At 43.5% G+C, this 19,355-nt stretch overlaps 2 protein-coding genes and 1 long non-coding RNA gene across 8 annotated transcripts in view; 2 read left to right on the forward strand and 1 right to left on the reverse strand.

Annotated features, from left to right (window-relative positions):
• LOC116655165 overlaps positions 1-19,355 on the reverse strand; it is a 57,078-nt gene that overhangs the window by 26,195 nt on the left and 11,528 nt on the right. The window contains exon 3 of one of the 4 annotated variants that reach the window (XR_004310310.2): positions 6,915-7,082. The exons of the other annotated variants lie outside the window; for them this stretch is intronic. This is a non-coding gene — a long non-coding RNA (uncharacterized LOC116655165). The remainder of the gene's footprint in view (positions 1-6,914; positions 7,083-19,355) is intronic. 4 annotated transcript variants of the gene reach the window in all.
• LOC6504040 (neurotrimin) overlaps positions 448-19,355 on the forward strand; it is a 33,989-nt gene continuing 15,081 nt past the window's right edge. Inside the window, exons 1-3 of one of the 3 annotated variants that reach the window (XM_044716697.1) lie at positions 448-970; positions 10,706-10,976; positions 11,401-11,570. In XM_044716697.1, coding sequence (XP_044572632.1) covers positions 10,766-10,976; positions 11,401-11,570 — 381 coding nt within the window. In that variant the 5' untranslated portion in view covers positions 448-970; positions 10,706-10,765. The remainder of the gene's footprint in view (positions 971-10,705; positions 10,977-11,400; positions 11,571-19,355) is intronic. The other 2 variants (XM_014905680.3, XM_044716698.1) reach the window with 2 other exon arrangements.
• Positions 13,659-15,259, forward strand: LOC6504036 (methionine aminopeptidase 2). The gene has a single exon (XM_001964017.4). The coding sequence runs from the start codon at positions 13,827-13,829 to the stop codon at positions 15,207-15,209; it is 1,383 nt and encodes a 460-aa protein (XP_001964053.1). The 5' UTR covers positions 13,659-13,826; the 3' UTR covers positions 15,210-15,259.

Here is a 19,355-nt window from a genome sequence, read left to right on the forward strand (position 1 = left end):
TTGCAAAAGCCGCAGTTATTTAAGTTATTTAACGCTCCGCTGCCGGCTGCAATTTTAATTATATTTTTCAGAAGGAAAGGAGGGGGAGTTAGTTGGGCTCTAAATATTATAATTAAATCACAGAAACTATTAGTTGGTTAAGGAATAAGGAATAAGAAGGCAAAGAGTGACTTTGGCGGACAGACGGACAAGCGGACAGGGCTCTGTAGCCCCATGAGATAATTTCAGCTTCAAAATCCCTTTTTTTTCATAAAATCCATTACTTTTTCTTGAATTTTACATTTAAAATTGTCAATAATCCCTAATAATTAAACTAAAACAATTAAAAAACAAAGTATTTTCGAATTTATGTCAAAAATGTTGCCGGACAGTCTTAGCAACATGTTGCCAACGGTGTTTTGAAGTCTTCGGGCTTCCACGCACGAAGCATCCTTCGGCTGCGTCGTCGGGGGCAACTTCGGGCTGCGATAAAGGGGACTCTGGATAACGCCAGGACGCCAGGACTCACGAAGGAGCGTCCTGGCGTTGCGCTAGGTCAGAATCGGTCCAATGCGAAACGGGCTTGGCGCGACAGGTTCAGTGCTCGGGCAACTTCCTAGCGCGTCGGTTCAGTTCACTTCCCAAATTCCCTGAACAAAAAAAACTCTGAATTCAAACTCTGAGTGCCGAGTGCTCGGTTGCCGACAGCCGTTATCCTTGCTGGCCTCAACCAGGATTCTTTTTGCGAGAATTCCAAGTGATCCGAACGAAATCTTAAACCGAAAAAGTGCCACCAAATTACTCAATCTCGAAAATCACAAAAAATATATTCAGAAGCTAGCTAGTCACTGTCTTGTTTTTGATTTGAAAAGTGCTCTTTCGAAAGTAGCCCACGTCGTTTTTGAATTTTTTTCAAGTGTTGGCCAGTGTTTCGGACCACAAAGTCGACTTTTGTGTTGTTTTTGAAATATATTTGAAAAAAAAGCAGAAGGTAAATACCAAATGAGACTAACTCTTTAAAAAATGTGTAAAGTTCAGTGATCTTGTTCAGTTTTGATATGTTTTTGGAGGTTTTTAGATTAGTTTTTGTGAAATGTTTTAGAAATTATGGAGGTTCCAGAGTGGGAGAACAGGAAATGTCTTTAGAAACTACAGTTTTGTGTCTTGGTTTTGAAAAATAAACATTTGAATTTCAGATCAACTTGGAAAGAGTTCTTTAACTCTAAATCTTTCTAAGAAAAAATCCTTAAAAATTATATAGTTAGATGTTAGGGTAGGTTTCTTTATAGAAATGAAAGTTTAATAAAAGATTCTCAATTTTAGAAAGTATTTCTTTTGAAAAATAAGAGAACAGATAGTTAAAAAACCTCAAGAATACCAACTCCCAGTTCCCCAGGCTTTGAAAAATCTCTGAATCTAATAAATAGTGACATTGTCATTATCTTCTTAAAAAACCCCTCGATCTTACTGCCATAACCCTTCAAAAAAAAAAAAAAAGATAAAAAAGAAAGGCAATTAGGAGGACAATTTTTTAAACTTCCCAAAATCTCAGCCAACTTTAAAGTTAAGCACCCAAATCCCATTCCTGTGGCTCTTTTTCTCGTGTCTTTTTTTTCGTCCTTGCCACCTTGGGCGAATTCTTTGGGAATCCTTTTTATGGACAACTTTCCCGGGCCATCTAACACAAAAGGCGCCAAACCGAGACGCTCCTGCTGCCTTGGCTGCCTCGGTTGCATCCTTTTCCTTTTAAGTTGGTGGTGATTTATGTTTTATTAATATTAAAAGTGATTTATTAGCCATGAAATTCGAGAAGGCGGCCCGGCCTGGCCCAACCTTTGTCCCTGCTGGGGAGGTGCATGCGCGATTGTTTAATTACAGGTGCGACAGGATGAGGCTGCGATGCAGGCTTGATTATCCTGAACGCGCCAGCCAGGAACTGGAACTGGGCAGCAACTTAAGGACTAAACTGCTGCACAACGAAATTAAAATTGTAAATGACAGCTAGACTGACAGGTGGAGGGAGGAGAAGGAGTAGGAGTCCCATCTGCTTCTCCTCTATAGTGTCCTGTGTCCTGTATCCTGTGGGTCCTTGCCGCGACTGACGACCCTGCCTCGCTCTATTTGGCGTCGGCGTCGGCGTCGCATTTTGTCGTGTTTTTAATGAAAATTAATTAATTAAATAACGCTTGTGCTCAGCAATTCGCATTGTTCCTTTGATGCTCTGTGTGTGTTGCAGTTTTCAATTTTTATATTTTTGTTTTTTTTGTTTTTGTATTTAATAATCAATGTCAGATGCAATTTTGTGTCCTGGAGATAGTCCTGACATGAGAGACCATCTAGAGAATTTCGGGCATTCGAGGCCATGCTCTTCAATTAGCATTAATTTGGAATTTGAGTTCAGCCTGACAAGTAGGATTCTTGCAACTGAGGAGATCCTGGGAGGCCTGCTTTCTTCTTGTTTATTTGAATCCTTAAATAACACGACACTGCCCAGAGACACAAATTCGGAATTCGATTATTAACCAGACTGGTGGACTGGTGGACTGGTGGACTTGTGGGGCCAGAAACTCTAGACCTCTGACCGACCGCGCGATTGCCTTTCAACGGCCTGCCCGGAGCAATTAACTCGAGCTAATTATTTGGAAATAGGATATGACTGATGGGCGACCATCATTCGAGAAACAATGCAGTTGCAGTTGCACGTGCAGTTGCACTTGTAGTTGCAGTTGCAGTTTCAGTTGCTGGGAAGAGAGACAGTCGAAAAAAATGCCAGTAATTTGCATAAATTCTGACCGAATTTCCAACAAAAGAAACCCGAAACCCGAAACCCGATTCTCTGAATTGGAAAATATACAAACATTTTTGACAAAAGCGAAGTATCTCTCAGTCTCTCAGGGTCCCCAAAGACCCATAAATATTATCATTCGGCAGTTTTTTATGGAAGGACACTGGACACTGGGAGGCTGGACACTGGGAGGCTGAACCATCGAGGACACAATGTCAGCGAATAAATTAAGCTGCTGCTGCAATATTAAAGCCGAAGATTGATCGACACTTTTGCTGAAACAATAAAAAAGGACACAGAAGGGGGTCACTTTTGGGGGCAGCTAATAAATGACGTGTCACACACACCCAGCCGGAAATAAACACAATTAAAAACGCATCAGTGGCCCAATAGTTACATGTGTTTGTGAACAAAAGTGCTCATTTTTTTTTTGTGGAAAAAAAGGGGGGTCTGAAAGGGGGGACCGCCACAAATAACGAGCACTTACACATTAACAAAAGGCCACCGAACACAAAAGCGCAGCTCGGCGGAATAAAAAGGAAAAATATACATTTCCCAGTCTATGGAGGGACTATGGAGGGGAAAAAAAAGCACAAATTGCACCAACAATTGCCAGAGTTGTGGCAGAAAGAGTAGAAAACAAGGCGAAATGTTTTCAGTTACTTTAAGTGAACAAATAGTGCCACTGCACCTCTAAAAATAAAAAGGGCTTACCATATTATTCAGTAAGTTCATGAAGAACACTGCCCCCGGCCAGTCGACAATGGAAATTAGTAACTCCGACTGGCCAGTAACAGGTAACAACAAGCCAAAAGCTAGTAAGCTGCAGGAGACACAAAAGGGAGAGTAACTGGCGGACAGACGGACAAGCGGACAGTGTAATGTCCTTTTTAGTTGGCTCTAAAAGCATTTGTAGGGCCACAAAATACAAATTATTCTATAGATTCATAATCCATATCCACCTAGTAGGAGGTTAAATAAAAGACTAACTAGTCTAGGAAACTATCTGGCGGACAAACGGACACACGGACAGTTGAAACACAACTTGCTAAAAACTTGCTTTACAACTAGATACAAGATATAACAATGTCAAGTACTTGATAGAAACTACAACACCTTTTTATAAAGAGGTTTCTATCTAAGGGACTACAAACTGACTTAGAAACTGGCGGACAGACGGACAAGCGGACAAACGGACTTGTTGAACATGGTTCTATGACTTGTTTGCTTAAAAAGTATTTAAAAAATATTAAATATGATAGAGTTCATCCTTCTATACTCCATTCTTGAATAGGTTTCAGAGTAAGAGAGTATTTTACAAACAAACTGGCGGACAGACGGACAAACGGACATATAGAACACAATTCTTTGGCTTGTAGGCTTCAGAAGTATGTAAAGGACATGGGAATATAACATATTACAACCTATTAGAGCCGATTATAGAATATATTTTAAAATAAGAGAGTAATAGACAAAAAAACTGGCGGACAGACGGACAAACGGACAGTGCTCTGTAGACCAAAGAGTTTCCTCCTCATCCAGACCTCATTCCGACCTTAAACTTAAGCAATATATGCTCATTTCAAACACAAACACTCTGAATACCTGCCTCAACCTCTGTCTCACCATAAAGAAGCCACCAGCCCCGACCCCGACCCCGACCCAGAGAGACCTGCTTTTGGGGATTGCATGTGTAGCCCCAATAAGCGACATGAACAGATCATTTGCACAACATTTGCATCGAAGGCAACGTAAATAAGGTCTGAAGTACCCACGAATGGCTGGGACCTGGCCGGGACCAGGGCGCACCCACTTGAATTTTGATTAGACTTCTCGCAGAAATATCTATTTAAATGCCAACAATAAAAGCCAAGAAACAAGACGGCGAACAACTTAATGTTTTTGTCATTGCATGTTTAGTCTATTTAATAAATACGCAATATCCAAGAGTCTCTATTGTATTTTTCTATTTTAAAAACTAAACAAGTAAACAAGAGAAATAATATAATTCCTTTGCAACAAGGGCTTAAAATCAATTGACCATATTTCCAATTCGGTGTTTAGTGTTTAGTTTGGCAAATAAATAATAATGGAGTATATTGGACTCCCATCGACCGACAATTGCTGAAAACAAGTTGCTGGGAAACTGGATTCTCGTTCCATCTGAACTGCCAACTGGCAACTGCCAACTGGCCACGAAATTTAATTAAAACGATTTTCCATTCGGCAAACAAACTGCGGTTAGCCGTTTGGAATTTTCCCGAGTCCCCGATTTTTGTGTCCTGCTCCTCGTTTTGTCATTAATTTAAAAATTTCCCCCATTTTTTTTTTTTTCAACCATCAGCCCATCAGCCCAGTAACCCTTTTCAAACTGACAACAAACTGTTGTTTGTTTTTTTTTTGTTTTAGAATTTTTCGGCAAAATATGCATACCGATTGAGATGACATTCTAAAAATTGTCCACAAAAAATCAGACTAAAAAATATCTGGAATATATTTTCTATATCCTTGTCGAGAGCCCATCTCTCTAGTCAGTCTTTTTCCTTTTTTTTTGTGCCAATAGTCGGTTGTCGGTTGGAGTCCCCCCGCTTTGCGGCAAACATGAAAAAGGATGTGTCCTTGCGACATTGACTCATTGCATTCCCCACACACACACACACACACACGCAGGACCCATGCAAGGACCAGGACACACACTCTACTTGGCATGGAACGCATTCAGGATTCAGCAACAAGTCGGAGCACTATTTCCTCACTATTGAATGGGACTCGGCTATTTGTAGCATTTAATACACATCCCTGTCTGGACAGGGGCAGGACCACTTGCCCCTCGGCGACCTCTGATCCTTGGTCCTGGCACTTGCCAGTTGTTCGCCTCATGTGTCATAAGTCCTGGCTTTCTGGCCTTCTGACTTTTTCAGCATTGGATTTTCGATTCTAGCTTTAAGTATCAACTTTTCTATGGGATGAAGGATATAGGAAGGATATAGGAGGCAACCGCAACCTTCAGCACATCATCAACTTGATCCTTGATGTCCTCGGAAGCAGCGAATGTGGCTTAAAGCTGCCATCAATCAAATTAGCTCCTCGGCCGCCTTCTCATTAAGCCAGCCCTAATATTTATGCTTCGACTTGGCCCTCCGAGGACTCCAGCAGGTCCTGAGAAAGTTCGGCCAGGTCGTAGCTAGTTTGGGAAGGTCCTGGCAGGTCCTGGCTAGTTCCTGGAAGCCCTTTTCAAGCTCCGGCATAACAAAATTCATTTGCCTCCGAGCCAAGAGAGATTTATGCATGTCAGCTGGGGGGAAACAGCAAAAACGGACGGCAGGACAACAGGACACACATCCTGACGGACACCCATCTATGACAAGCGGACTATGACAGGTGTGTGACGGTGCACTGCCAGTGCCCAGGTAGGTCTCAGTACCCAGCTGGTGTCCAGCTGGTGTCCTGGTGGTGTCCAGACGACAGTTAATTTCCTATTTGATATTTGCTGTTAATCTAATAAATTTGCACGCTGGCTCCCCAATCGACAGGCGGCCAAATGAATCGAAAGCCAGCCAGCCAGCCAGACAGAGTCATTGACAGGACCTGCGTATATGTGTGTGTATGGGTGTAAGGACCTAAAGGACACCCAGCAGGGGAGGCAATGCCACCATGAGAGTCATTGTTGTGGTCCAGCGTAATCTCGAAATTAATCTCATTTAACCTATAAACCGCATTGGTGACTCGCTGGCAGTAATCCTTTTGTCAGAGTAGCCGAAAAAGGATGTGCCACAAAAGGATGGCCAGCTGTTCCGCATCCAGCGGAAAAGGGAGTCTCATAAATTGTCTCTCTCTTGGATTCTGGATGGTCTGGACTTGGTAATTACCCATTGGTTTTTGAAGAGAAAGTGTTAGTAGTAGTAGTATCATAATGTCCTTAAAGTCCTTCTATTCTACACTTTCATGATTCGTATTGTTTTCATTCTTGGCCAAAAGATTAAAACTCTGGTCAGACAGGTCCTTCCAACCCTATCCCTCCTGTCATCTCTCTTACACGGCAATTACATGACAGGGAAAGCGTGGAAAGTCGGAAAAACCAGCTTCTACTACTCTCTCCTTTTTGTTTTTTTTTTGTTTTTTTTTGGAAGGATACCGCTTGTTTGCATACCTGGCTAGCTGGCGATAACAATAATCCTTGACAAGCCATAAACATCTTAACGTCCTTGTTCGCCCTGCTCCTGCCCTGGTCCTGGCTCGTCCTTGTTGCCATTTCCATTTTGAAGTCGGGGAAAAGTCAGCGCAGACAAATGGAGTGTCCTGTGCACTGAAAACAATACTATTTCGAAAGGATCATGGCAGATATTACTTTCTATTATTCCTGGACCACCACTATGCCACATCCTGCCATTGAGTGTATCCTTTTTTTTTTCCAAGTGCCGCATTCCGGGGTGGCTCTTTCAAATTCTGAAACCCAACAAGCGCGCTCTCAAAGTCGCAAAGTCAATTTGAATGTTTGTCCAAAACCGGGGGGGGAGAGCGGGAGTGGCAAGGACTTGCCGTTTTTTACTGACTGGGGGGTGTCCTGGGGGTGTCCTGGCACAGTACCCCTCGGGTCATGGCCCTTGAATAAGCAGCTAATTCGTTTATTATTTTTATTGTTGCGTTGACATTATTTATGTAAGCTGCTTGTCAGCTTTTCACTTAGGCGGCCACGAGTGCCGGCAAGTCCTGGCAAGGATCTGGGAAGGGAAGGAAAGGACTCAGGATAACGACAATGACACCCCTTGACTCAAAAGGGACGGGAAAAATAAAAGCGGAAAGCGGAAAGCGGAAAGCTTCGCGTCGCAGACTCTGACTTTATTCATTTCCATTTTATTTGGCCATTTGCAAGTTTCAATCTTTATGCCTTAAGTTTCTCATCCTCTTACGTCCTGTGATGTGAGTTGTGAGTTCTGAGTCCTTCGGCCTGGGTCCTTCATCCTTTATCCTTCGTCCTGAGTCCCTCATCCCTCATTCCTCTTTCGCCCATCGCTCTTATCCGGACTAGCGGCAACTCCTACTTATATTCCTTATGGCAGGTCCGGGATTGTCGCGCAGGACTCTCGCAGGACTCGGCCCAGTTATGCCTTTATTTGGCACTTGATGGCAATTGTGCCTTCTTCACTCCCCACCGAGGCTTATTGACTTGGGCCAGCAATTGATGAACCGGATCAAGGATTACAAGGACCAAGGACCAAGGACCTGGGCCTTGGGTGTCAAATTGGGGCCTGTTAACCTCAGATCCTGGCTAGTCTCTAGTCTAATTGCTGTCTCATAACCAAATCATAGTAGTCTGAGAGCGAGAATCCTTTGCAGGATCTTGAAAAAGCAGAAACCCGTCTTTAAATCAAATCCTGTGGCAAGGATTCGATTGCTTTTGATTGTCCTGGCCGAAAGAGAGAGAGAGCTGGGCACTTTTCCACTTCAGTGGAGCCGGCAGTGCCGGGCAGAGCATAACTAAGGATAACTAAGGATCAGGCGAATGGGACAATTGTCCTGCCATGCCACATGGCATATCAACGAATCCCGCCCACACACACACATCCTTGCTGCAGGACCTGGACCTGGAGGAGCCAAAGCCAAAGCGCTCAATTAGACCGCAAGGCGTGCAACAGTGGGCGGCTGGCATGGGGGTGGCATGGGGGGCGTGGTCAAGCGTGCGGCACAAACTGGTAAAAAGGACCAACTGGCCAGCAGGAAAAAGAGAACTGCCTTCGGTGGTTGGACAAATAAAAATATGACACGGTCTGTGTGGAACAAACGCATATTCATGGCGGAGTAGAAGGGGGGGAGGAGGTGCCAGGATAACAGAGGTGGCAAGGACTAATACTACGGCTGATGCTGGTGTGACAATTCCGCCGCTGGCCCTGGCAGCCAGGACTGCTCATTTACACTTGGGCCACATGCCCCATCCCATCTCGGAAATCTGTCGCATCAGCACTAAACTCCCAGACTAACACGAGGTGTGGCAGGAAGCCTGGCAGGGGAGGGGGGAGGTGGAGGGGGCGCCTCAGGAGGTGCAAGGACAGGGGGCAAGTCTAGGGCATTATTGTTGCAGGAATGAGTTGACTTCCGCGAAGTAGAAGACAGACTACGCCAGTTTTCTTCACACTTCATTTGAATTTTTAACATTTAAGACTTGGTTTTTTATATTTAAATATTGAATAATTTAAAATTTAATATTTTATCTTTTAATTTACATATTTAGGAATACAATTAACTTCCAAGTACAACCAAAAAAAAATTATTAAAGCAAGAAACTTGACTTCGATTTCTCTCTCTGTACACAAATACAGTTAGGCTAGTTATCCCGTTGTCCTGGGAGGGCACTCCCCCCCTCGCGAATAGTAAGTTTTGCTGACCAAGACAGACCCCCCCACCCCCCACCACCACACAGACAACAGGACTACAGATCCCGGCCTAAATAGTAAGAATGAGAACGTGTCCTGGCTCCTGGCTCTGTTGACTTGGCCTGGTCCTTATTCTTTGTGTATTCCCCAGTGTATAATTTTAAATGTCAGCAACAAACTGGTTTGGCCACCTTGTTGGCCAAAACAGGTCTCGATTAAAGCTGCCAGGACGAAAGGACTCCAGTTGGCCGGCCAGTAGAACAATTAAATGCCAAACAGTTTCAGTTCGGGAATCAGAAATTATATGCCAGCCGGCCCTCGGGCTAAGCAAAATTATTTCAAGCCGAAAACAAGAACAGAATCCTGCCAACAATATCCTGCCATGGCACTTTGTTTCAATTAAGAGCCTCCTCCTGCCCCCGAAAAGGAGGCTAATCCCGGTTAGGCACCCACCTGACCTGCCAGAGCTCTCAATTTTTAACCAATTTGCTTGCCAATCCGATCCCCAAAGGCCCCCCCAAAAAATCAATATAGAAATTCAATTTGTTCGCCGCCTCTCTCAGAAATCGGATAAAGGCAAGGATAAAGGCTATTCGAGAGAGTATCCTGTAATCAGGACATTAGAAAGATTTCAGTGGCCGATCCGAGCCACGAAACGGGGACAGAAAAGTGTTTAAGTTCCAAGTGCAACCAAAAAAAAAAAAGGAGGACGGCTGATTAAGGACTAAAGGGGCGAGGAACAGGACCAAGACCAACAGAGACTTGGACATGAGCGATAGATAGGACACGTATCTAATAAAACGCCTCGCACACGTACCCACACACTAATGTCCTGCCGTTCGATCCTGGCTGCTCAAATATTTGGCCTCTGCCTCGTCCTTTGTGAGCTCATTAAATTTCGTCAATTTAAATATGTGTGTGGTGTAAAGGACTATAGTCCTGAGTCCTCAGTCCTGTGTCCTGAGTTCTGAGTCCTTCGTATGCAACACATTGCTGTGCAAAAAGGATGATGGTTGGGGTGGAGTGGGAGTTGGGAGTTGGGACAGCCGGCATATGCACTTCCGACACATTTCCTGTTGCGACTCCTAGTCCTTCGTCCTTGCTGCTTGCTGCTTGCTCCTGCCGTTGAATTTATTACGTGCAAATGTAAATAGCGGCACGTGCGGGCCACGACAGTATCCTGTCCTTCTTCTTTGAAAGCTTCCAAGTCCTTTGCCAAAACAATTGCAAGTGCACGCCCCAAAAAACTTCTCCATCCTTGACATCCTTGGACCAGAAATGCCCGAAAGGATACTTCGAATCACTTCTCGCAGTGTAGAAAAATGTTCTTGGCTTCCTGGCAGTGTCCTTTGCGGAGCTACTTCGTCCTTTTGTGGCAATAAAAATGTTGTCCCCGCCAAACAAAGGCGAGTCGCGGCGTCTGGAGTCCTGTTTTCCTGCCATGCAATTTGCTCTGTCAATAGATAATGCAGCTACAAGATACCAGATACCAGATACAAGATACAGATACCAGAATACCAGAGAATAAATACTATTTTTATTTGTTTTGTTTTTTTTTTTTGCCCCACAGCCCTCTAGAGACAGTCTCCCGATCTCAAGTCATGCTCAAGGACACTAGGACTGGTGACTTATGATGAACAGAATCCTTGTGCAGGAGAGCGGCGAGCGGATCGCCGACATCGGCCGATATATATCGATGAACGATAAACGAAAGCTTAATCAGAGCCACAAGCTGGCGGCGTCTCTATACGAAACAGGATCTGGATCAGGAACAGGAACAGGAACAGGACCTGCCTTCCGATGGCAACTATTATTGCTCCTGCTTCTGTGCAACTGCATTGGTAAGTAATGTCCTTTTTCTGGTAAGTCGAGCTCTGCCGTTGAAGCGTTTTGGCAAAAGCCAGTCTATGTTAATGCTTTGCTTCTAATCGTTATCGGTTATCGGTTTATCGATTAAATAATTATATTGTGCTTGCTTCTTATCGTCTTGAGTCTAGATCAATAATTAATTGTATTAATATTGATTTGCCAATCGTTGACAGGCCGCTCGCTGTTTCAAAAATACACAAAAATACATAAATGTCTCCATAAATCATATAATACAATGTGATACCCTGTACTCCTACTCCTTCTACTCCTCCACCATCATAACCCCCATTAACAGACATGCCATATTGTACATTAATTTCGAAAAAAAATAAATTGTGTTAATTGTTCCAATCAATGTCTTCTCTTCACGGATATTCAATCACAATTGAAATGAAGATCTTACCGTTTCAAACAAAATCTCCCCAGTGGGCGCCTTCGAGCCGGACTTTGTGATTCCATTGGAGAACGTGACCATAGCCCAGGGTCGGGACGCGACCTTTACGTGTGTGGTAAACAACCTAGGGGGTCATCGGGTGAGTGGTGACGGTGCGTCAGCCCCAGCCAAGGTATGTATCGGTTTCATAAGTGCAGCATTGAATTTTTATCAACATTTTAATTCTCTTTAATTTTGTATTTTTAATTTTTCTATTTCTGATTTCTGATTTCTAATTTCATTCGCCATTTCAAGTGCACAATAATCTAATCCAGTTCTTAAACGATTTTCCAACTAAAAGGCACCAATAACAATAACGATTACCAAACTGCACCACCAACTACTACCACTATTATTGCAATTATGTAACCTTTAAGTGCACCTATATTCCTATACATAGCTATACATACAAATGCAATATCTATAGTCCAGCACCAGTATAACTGCCATATATTTAACAATATATATGTTACTATATAAGCACTATAACTACTATATACTATATACTATATATAGAGCACTCTTTGCATATTAAACGCACCAATGCACTGCCACAGAAACTAAAACAAAAGGACCTCGAACAATAACAGTAACGAAAATAGCACTCTATCCCAAATAGGTAGGATATATATCCAGGCATATATATATATCTCGTCGAATTGAATCGAATCGAGCGGCAGAATCGAAAATAAATTTAAATAAACACGTCAAAATTCGTGGGGAGCGAATAGCGCCACAAACTGCATATGGCTTATTGTTTTTATCATCGTATTATATTATTATTAGCACTCACATTCCATTTGTAGCTCTCACAAAGCGACTCCAGCCCCAGCCTCCACTCGCCCCAACTTGCCCCACTTTGCGGCAAGGACTCGGGCCACAAAAGAGCAGCGATTGCTGCCCCTCCCCCACCTGTAAGCGATTGTTGTTAACAACAATAAACAATCGCCAGTAAACAATCATTAAAAACAAAACGAGAGTCCACAATAAATGCATAATAGATACTGGTCGGTGGAGCGCTGGGGGAGCTGCCCGCGAAACAATGGAAACAAATTGAGTCGTTGCCCTCTGAAATCGAATATGTTTATCGAAGCATTAATCGAATATTCATGGGGATTCGATTACTAATCGATTGAGGTATTCCGCTCGAGAATCGGATACGAATTGGGGAAGATATAGCCTTCCCCGTGGGCCACATGGGGGATCTCTTCATTTCCAAGGGGTTCCATCGGAAAAAATGGGAAAAAAATTAAAAAATATTTCGATTTCGTATTTTGATGCAGAATGGCGGGGAATTCGATTACAAATCGATTGAGGTATTCCGCTCGAGAATCGGATCAGAATTGGGGAAGATATAGCCTTCCCCGTGGGCCACATGGGGGATCTCTCCAATCCCAAGGGGTTCCATCGGAAAAAATGGGAAAAAATTTAAAAAATATTTCGTTTTCATATTTTGATGCAGAATGGCGAGGAATTCGATTACAAATCGATTGAGGTACTCCTCTCTAAAATCTGATAAGAATTGGGGAAGATATAGCCTTCCCCGTGGGCCACATGGGGGATCTCTCCAATCCCAAGGGGTTCCATCGGAAAAAATGGGAAAAAATTTTAAAAATATTTCGTTTCTATTTTTTGATGCAGAATGGCGGGAAATTCGGTTACGAATCGATTGAGGTACTCCGCTCGAGAATCGGATGAGAATTGGGGAAGATATAGCCTTCCCCGTGGACCATATGGGGGATCTCTCCGTTTCAAAGGGGTTCCATCGGAAAAATGGGAAAAAATGTGAAAAATATTTCGTTTTCATATTTTGATGCAGAATGGCGGGGAATTCGATTACAAATCGATTGAGGTACTCCGCTCGAGAATCGGATACGAATTGGGGAAGATATAGCCTTCCCCGTGGGCCACATGGGGGATCTCTTCAATTCCAAGGGGTTCCATCGGAAAAAATGGGAAAAAATTTAAAAAATATTTCGTTTTCATATTTTGATGCAGAATGGCGAGGAATTCGATTACAAATCGATTGAGATACTCCGCTCGAGAATCGGATAAGAATTAAGGAAGATATAGGCATCCCTCTGAGCCCTTTGGGAAATCTTTCCCCCAATCAATTTGAAAAAGTATAGTATTCGTTTATCGATAAGTGCTATCGATATGCCAGTTTGTCCATCGTGGCCTCTAGTATCCAGCAGGCCTTGGAAAAGAATTCCGAAATAGCCCTCCGTCAGAGCGGGACTCGTTCATTTCGACTTGAAAGCGAAAGGGCGAAGTAGCGCGAGCAAAGGTTGTCGAGTCAGTTCGCTCAGAAAATCAGTCGGAAAATTAGTCGGAAAATCAGTCAGAAAACCCTTTCCAGAGACGCCAGCAAAGAGCCAGCAAAATTACGATGAGTGACCCTTTCGGAACCAAACCCAGCGACCAGCTCTCGGCCGAGAAGCCAGAGAGTCCCGAGAAGCCTGCGAGTGCGGATGCGGATGCTGTTGTCCAGAAGGTGAAGAAGCCGAAGCCGAACAACAAGAAGCTGCGCCAGGCGGCCGCCGAGGCCGAGGCGAAGGCCAACGAGGGGCGACATGTCCTGGAGGCAGGACCTGCGACGGCGGCACTCGATGGAGGCCTGAACTTCCGCGAATCGCTGATGCGCCAGCAGAAATTGGTGGTCCCCAAGCGCAGTGTCTGGGAGCTGTTTATCGAAGGTAAGGTGCCCCAGGGCGAGATCCAGGAGTATCCCAAGTCCCAGGATGACACCACGGCCGTAGACAGGTTCACCTCGGAGGAGAAGCGTCTGCTCGACCGCCAGCACGAGGGCGTCTACACGCAACTCCGCCTGGCGGCGGAGGCTCATCGTCAGACCCGCAAATACATGCAGGGCTATATCAAGCCGGGCATGAGCATGATCCACATCTGTGAGACCCTGGAGGAGACGGCCCGCCGCCTCATCGGCGACAAAGGACTGACGGCGGGCCTGGCCTTCCCCACCGGCTGCTCCCTCAACAACTGTGCCGCCCACTACACTCCCAATAGCGGCGACACCACCGTTCTGGGGGCCGACGATGTCTGCAAAATCGACTTCGGCACCCATGTCCAGGGCAGGATTATTGATTGCGCCTTCACGTTGACCTTCGACCCGAAGTACGATCCCCTGGTGGAGGCGGTCCGGGCGGCCACCAACGCCGGCATCAAGGCGGCCGGCATCGATGTCCGTCTAACCGATATCGGGGCGGCCGTCCAGGAGGTGATGGAGTCGCACGAGATCGAGCTAAATGGCCAGGTCTATCCCATAAAGAGTATTCGGAATCTGAACGGGCATTCGGTGAGCCAGTATCGGATCCATGCCGGCAAGACCGTGCCCATTGTGAGCAGCGGCATTTCCGGCGACGGAAGTAACACCCTTCGCATGGAGGAGGGCGAGTTCTATGCCATCGAGACATTTGGATCCACGGGACGTGGTATGGTCCAGAAGAACGGGGAGTGCTCGCACTATATGCGCCTGTGGAGTCCGCCGCACACCCAGCTCCGGTTGCAGTCGTCGCGCCAGCTGCTGAACTGCATAAACCGGAACTTTGGCACTCTGGCCTTCTGCCGGCGATGGCTGGAACGTTATGGTGCCTCCAAGTACCAAATGGCCCTCAAGGACCTGTGCGATAAGTCCGTGGTCAAGGCTTATCCGCCGCTCTGCGACGTCAAAGGATGTTACACGGCCCAGTTCGAGCACACGATCCTGCTGCGCCCCACCTGCAAGGAGGTGGTGTCCCGCGGCGACGACTACTAGGCTTTTAATTCTTTAAATCTCAAAATAGAAGGCACTCTTTCACATAAAAATACAAATTTATGGACTACGGGGCGTATACTTTATTTAAAAATCAATTAGCCGACATGTTGGCCCAAAAAGAAGACATAAATTCCACTTTAAATCTCAAAATAAAGAAAAGAATGAACCTTAAACTTAATATTCCATTTAATTCTATTTGAAGAATTCAATGCAAACCACATGTCGTATACGTGATATGCAGAAATCAAGTAGCCGACACGTTGGCTTCGAATTACATGCCCAAGATGAAAAAACATTTGAGGCCCAATTAAAGCGAGTTCTTCGGACAGCCATCGACATCGACAAGCAATCCATATTATGGCTTTAAATATTCAATATTAAATGGACCGCTTTCGTGCACTATCTATTAAGGATAATGAAAACACCTGCTCGCCGGAAAAGAGAGAAACTTTTGTGGATTGCAGTACCCATCGATTGGAAAGAATCCCAGTTCCCAGTCATCCATGGAGGAGCAACGAATATGTTTTCAGATTTCCGTTCAAACTGCATTTGAATAGAAAAATTAAAACAGAAATCAAAATATACAGAAGCTAGCTGGTAATAGATATACCAAATAATGGGTATGAAATCCGCTTATATCCTGGGATGTTTGCTCCGCCATCCAGGCATCCAGGCATCCAGCTATCCAGAGAGAGAGAGTGTTAATCAACGAAATGGCATCATAAATAAAAACACCATTTCATATAAATCCTTAGATGTTTCAATCAAACAAAAACAAGCCAACGACGAAACAGCAAAAAAGGGGGTCAGCACCAGCACAGCAGCTACTGCCACTATAGTCGGGGTATTTAAACAATAAATAAATACACATAAATTATTTCAAAGGCAATAAAATAGGTTGCAGGCTTCGAAACTAATGCCACGAACAGTGTATGCCCTTATCATAAATAATTAAATCGAAAACGATTATTGAATAGCTTAGGATAATGGAAAAAAGTTACAAAAAGAGTGCCCAGGCTGTGATTTATTTATGGCGTTATAGTTTTAAATCCATTTTAAAGCTTAATTAAGAATTCCATTTTCAGCAAAAACAGTATGGAGTTGAGTAACAAAGGGATCTCTACTCTATATCTATCTTTAATAATATTTACAAATATATATAATATACTTTGTTTGATTCTATGATTTGGTTATTTTCATTGTAAGCCAACTTTTTAACCTTTTATTTTTTGGTTTGTAAAATAGAGAGAAATATTAATAAAATAAATTCAAGCGCACCGAGTTCAAACCGAAACAGACTTTGCACCATTTTTTATTATGTCTACCATATGTATATAACTTTGAGTATGTAGTGGCGTGTTTTCGTGTGCCACAAAATGTGTCTGCGAGATATGCGCCATGTATGTACGTAGTACGTACTACGTAGTCGTGTTTCGTCCCCGTAGTTGTGTCTCTGTATGTAGACTTACTTTATGACATTTGCTCGCTTTATTTGCATTTACATTTCAAATTTTTTCTTTTTTTTTTTTAACATTTGAACATTTCTTGCCGCTTTTCGTCAGTCAGTCTCCTCCTCAGTGCCTCCTCCTGTGCCCTTTTTGTATTTTATCTTTATTTGCCTGATTTTCCATCACAATCCGTTTGAGCCTTTGTTCCTCCTCTGAAAACTTCTTTCCCAGTTTCCAGTGGTGCACCCCTCCATGCATTACTCAATAAATTTGCTTTATTGAGTAAATAAATAAAGCGTCACTGCCACAGCCACTGCCCCAGCCCCAGACCCCTGTCGATGTTGCAACATCAAACGGTTTGCCCGTTGTCCAATGGGTATTTATTCGACCCCCCACTTTCGACCCCTTTGTGACAGAATGGGCTTATATTCTGGCCCCTGATGTTGACACACTTGGAATAAAAAATAAAAGCGCCACGGCCACCCACGCCGGATGGCAGCTGTATTGGCATTCCTGCTTATTGGATTGCCGAACTCTGCCAGAAATATGCCAGAATAACCTGCAAAAAGCCGACTCCTCCTACCAGTCCGGGGGTGGTAGATAACAAAGAACTAATGGCACATATTCGAGTAATTTTTTTTGGTTGAACACCAATTGTTATTGGTAGTCCATATCAATCAGAAACTAAGACCAAAGCCAAGAGGATTTCAGCCATTTAGGTTGGACACACACAGATAAAAAGTCAGAACACTGGCACTTGCAGAAATTTTAGGAAGAAAAAGATATCTCTCTAAAAAATAATGAAAATATATAGACATGGTCACACTATTTGCCAACATAAGGCCACACTTTTTCATCAGATTAGGTCACACTAACTCACTTATTACAAAAGCACTCATAACTACCAAAAACTAATCAAGTATAGAAACTTTTTAGAATCTTAAATGAATCAACTTTCCAACAGCTCATTAATTATACAATCTGAAGAGATACTTCGCAGATACTGTACTGTACTTTATCCCTTGACTCTGGCCGTCTGCCAGAGTTGCCGGTTTGTGAGACCATTTCCATTCGAATCCGGCCCGGACAAAGCCCGCTTAAGCCTATTAGCTAAAACCCGTAGACTGCGCTCGCTGGGCACACATCATAATGTTAATTAAAATTCGCCAGCAGGGCAGCGAGGAAGGATATGAAAGGGGGGGGGGGGGGGGGGGGGGAGGGAAAATAAGTGCGCCTGTTTCAGGACAACGTGTGTTTGTTGCAACATTTTGTGCCCCATTTCTACCCGTACACATACCCATACCCGTCCCTTTTGGCTTATCCCTTTCGGTCCTTTTTATCCTGCCATACCCGGGAGCCAGTTAATCCACTCTTTTTTCTAATTGTGCATGCCATGTTAATGCCAACTGATTAGCCGCTTCAAAACGCACTGCCAACTGCACCCATTATTCATGAATCTTCTGTTCTCTTATTTCCTTTACCCTTTATCCTTTACGTTTTTTGTTATACGTTCTATCTGTCTGACTTGAAATGTATACAAATACATATACATACATATATGTGTGCCACGTTGGGCGCCACTTATACATACACTTATACCTCGACTCTACTCGATTCCTACTCTCTACCCATCTTTGGTTAACCCCACAAACCTGAATCTGAATCTAAACCTAAAACCTAAAACCTAAACCTGAACAAAACAAACAATGAAAATGAATATAGATATGCATAAGAAATAGAAGTCGGATGCCAGTATGGAAAATGCTAACTAATTGTTGAATGTTTCTTCTCTCCAACAATCACACACGCTAAACTAAATACTCATACTTGGGAAAACAAACAACAAAACTAAACAAAACAAAACAAAACAAAACCATACGCCAAATGGGCAACTTAAACCGCAAACCCAATTCCACTAATTGCACTTGAAATATCCCTTTTCATATCCCTACCAACAACAACGACAACAAAAACGACTCTAACAATCTGCAAACCACGGAAACGAAACGAAAATTTCAATCCACCCGAAAAAAAAACAAAAAAAAAACCTTGAAAACTTGCAAAAAACTTTGCGGCTGCTACTGGGCGATACTTGGTTCTATGTTCAAAATGGAAATGGCGTCAAATTGCGCTGACATCTGACGATGTGCAACAACAACTACTATGGCCACTACAACAACAACAACAACAACTAAAACAACAACAACAACAACTAAAACAACAACAACAACAACAATGAACGGAAAACAACTGAACCCCACAACTGACTATTAACACTATCGCCGGTCTCCTTTTGAATCCATTGTCAACGATACTGACACCAATGCCTAACTTTTACCATCATCCTACCATCCTATTGCTCTTCCATCCTACCATTGTTGCCACATGCTGCATCAACCGACCCGACCCACTCGGCGGCAACAACAAAACAACGAAAAACTAAAATCCGCTGCAACTACATTCTAATACATCCATTCCCCACCCACACAAATCGATTTCAATGGCTTGGATGGAAAACGAAACCTCAACTAACGAACGGAAATTTCTCAACAACAACCTCAACTTGAGTGATTCAACAACAACAACAACAACAACAACAAAACTATAATAACGACAATAACAACAATACCATATAAACAACAAAAAATGTCAATGACAACGCGGGAATGTTGCCAATAATGGCATTAACTAAATATGA

This window comes from Drosophila ananassae, chromosome XL (assembly GCF_017639315.1).
Source record: "Drosophila ananassae strain 14024-0371.13 chromosome XL, ASM1763931v2, whole genome shotgun sequence".
Taxonomy (NCBI): Eukaryota; Metazoa; Arthropoda; class Insecta; order Diptera; family Drosophilidae; genus Drosophila; species Drosophila ananassae.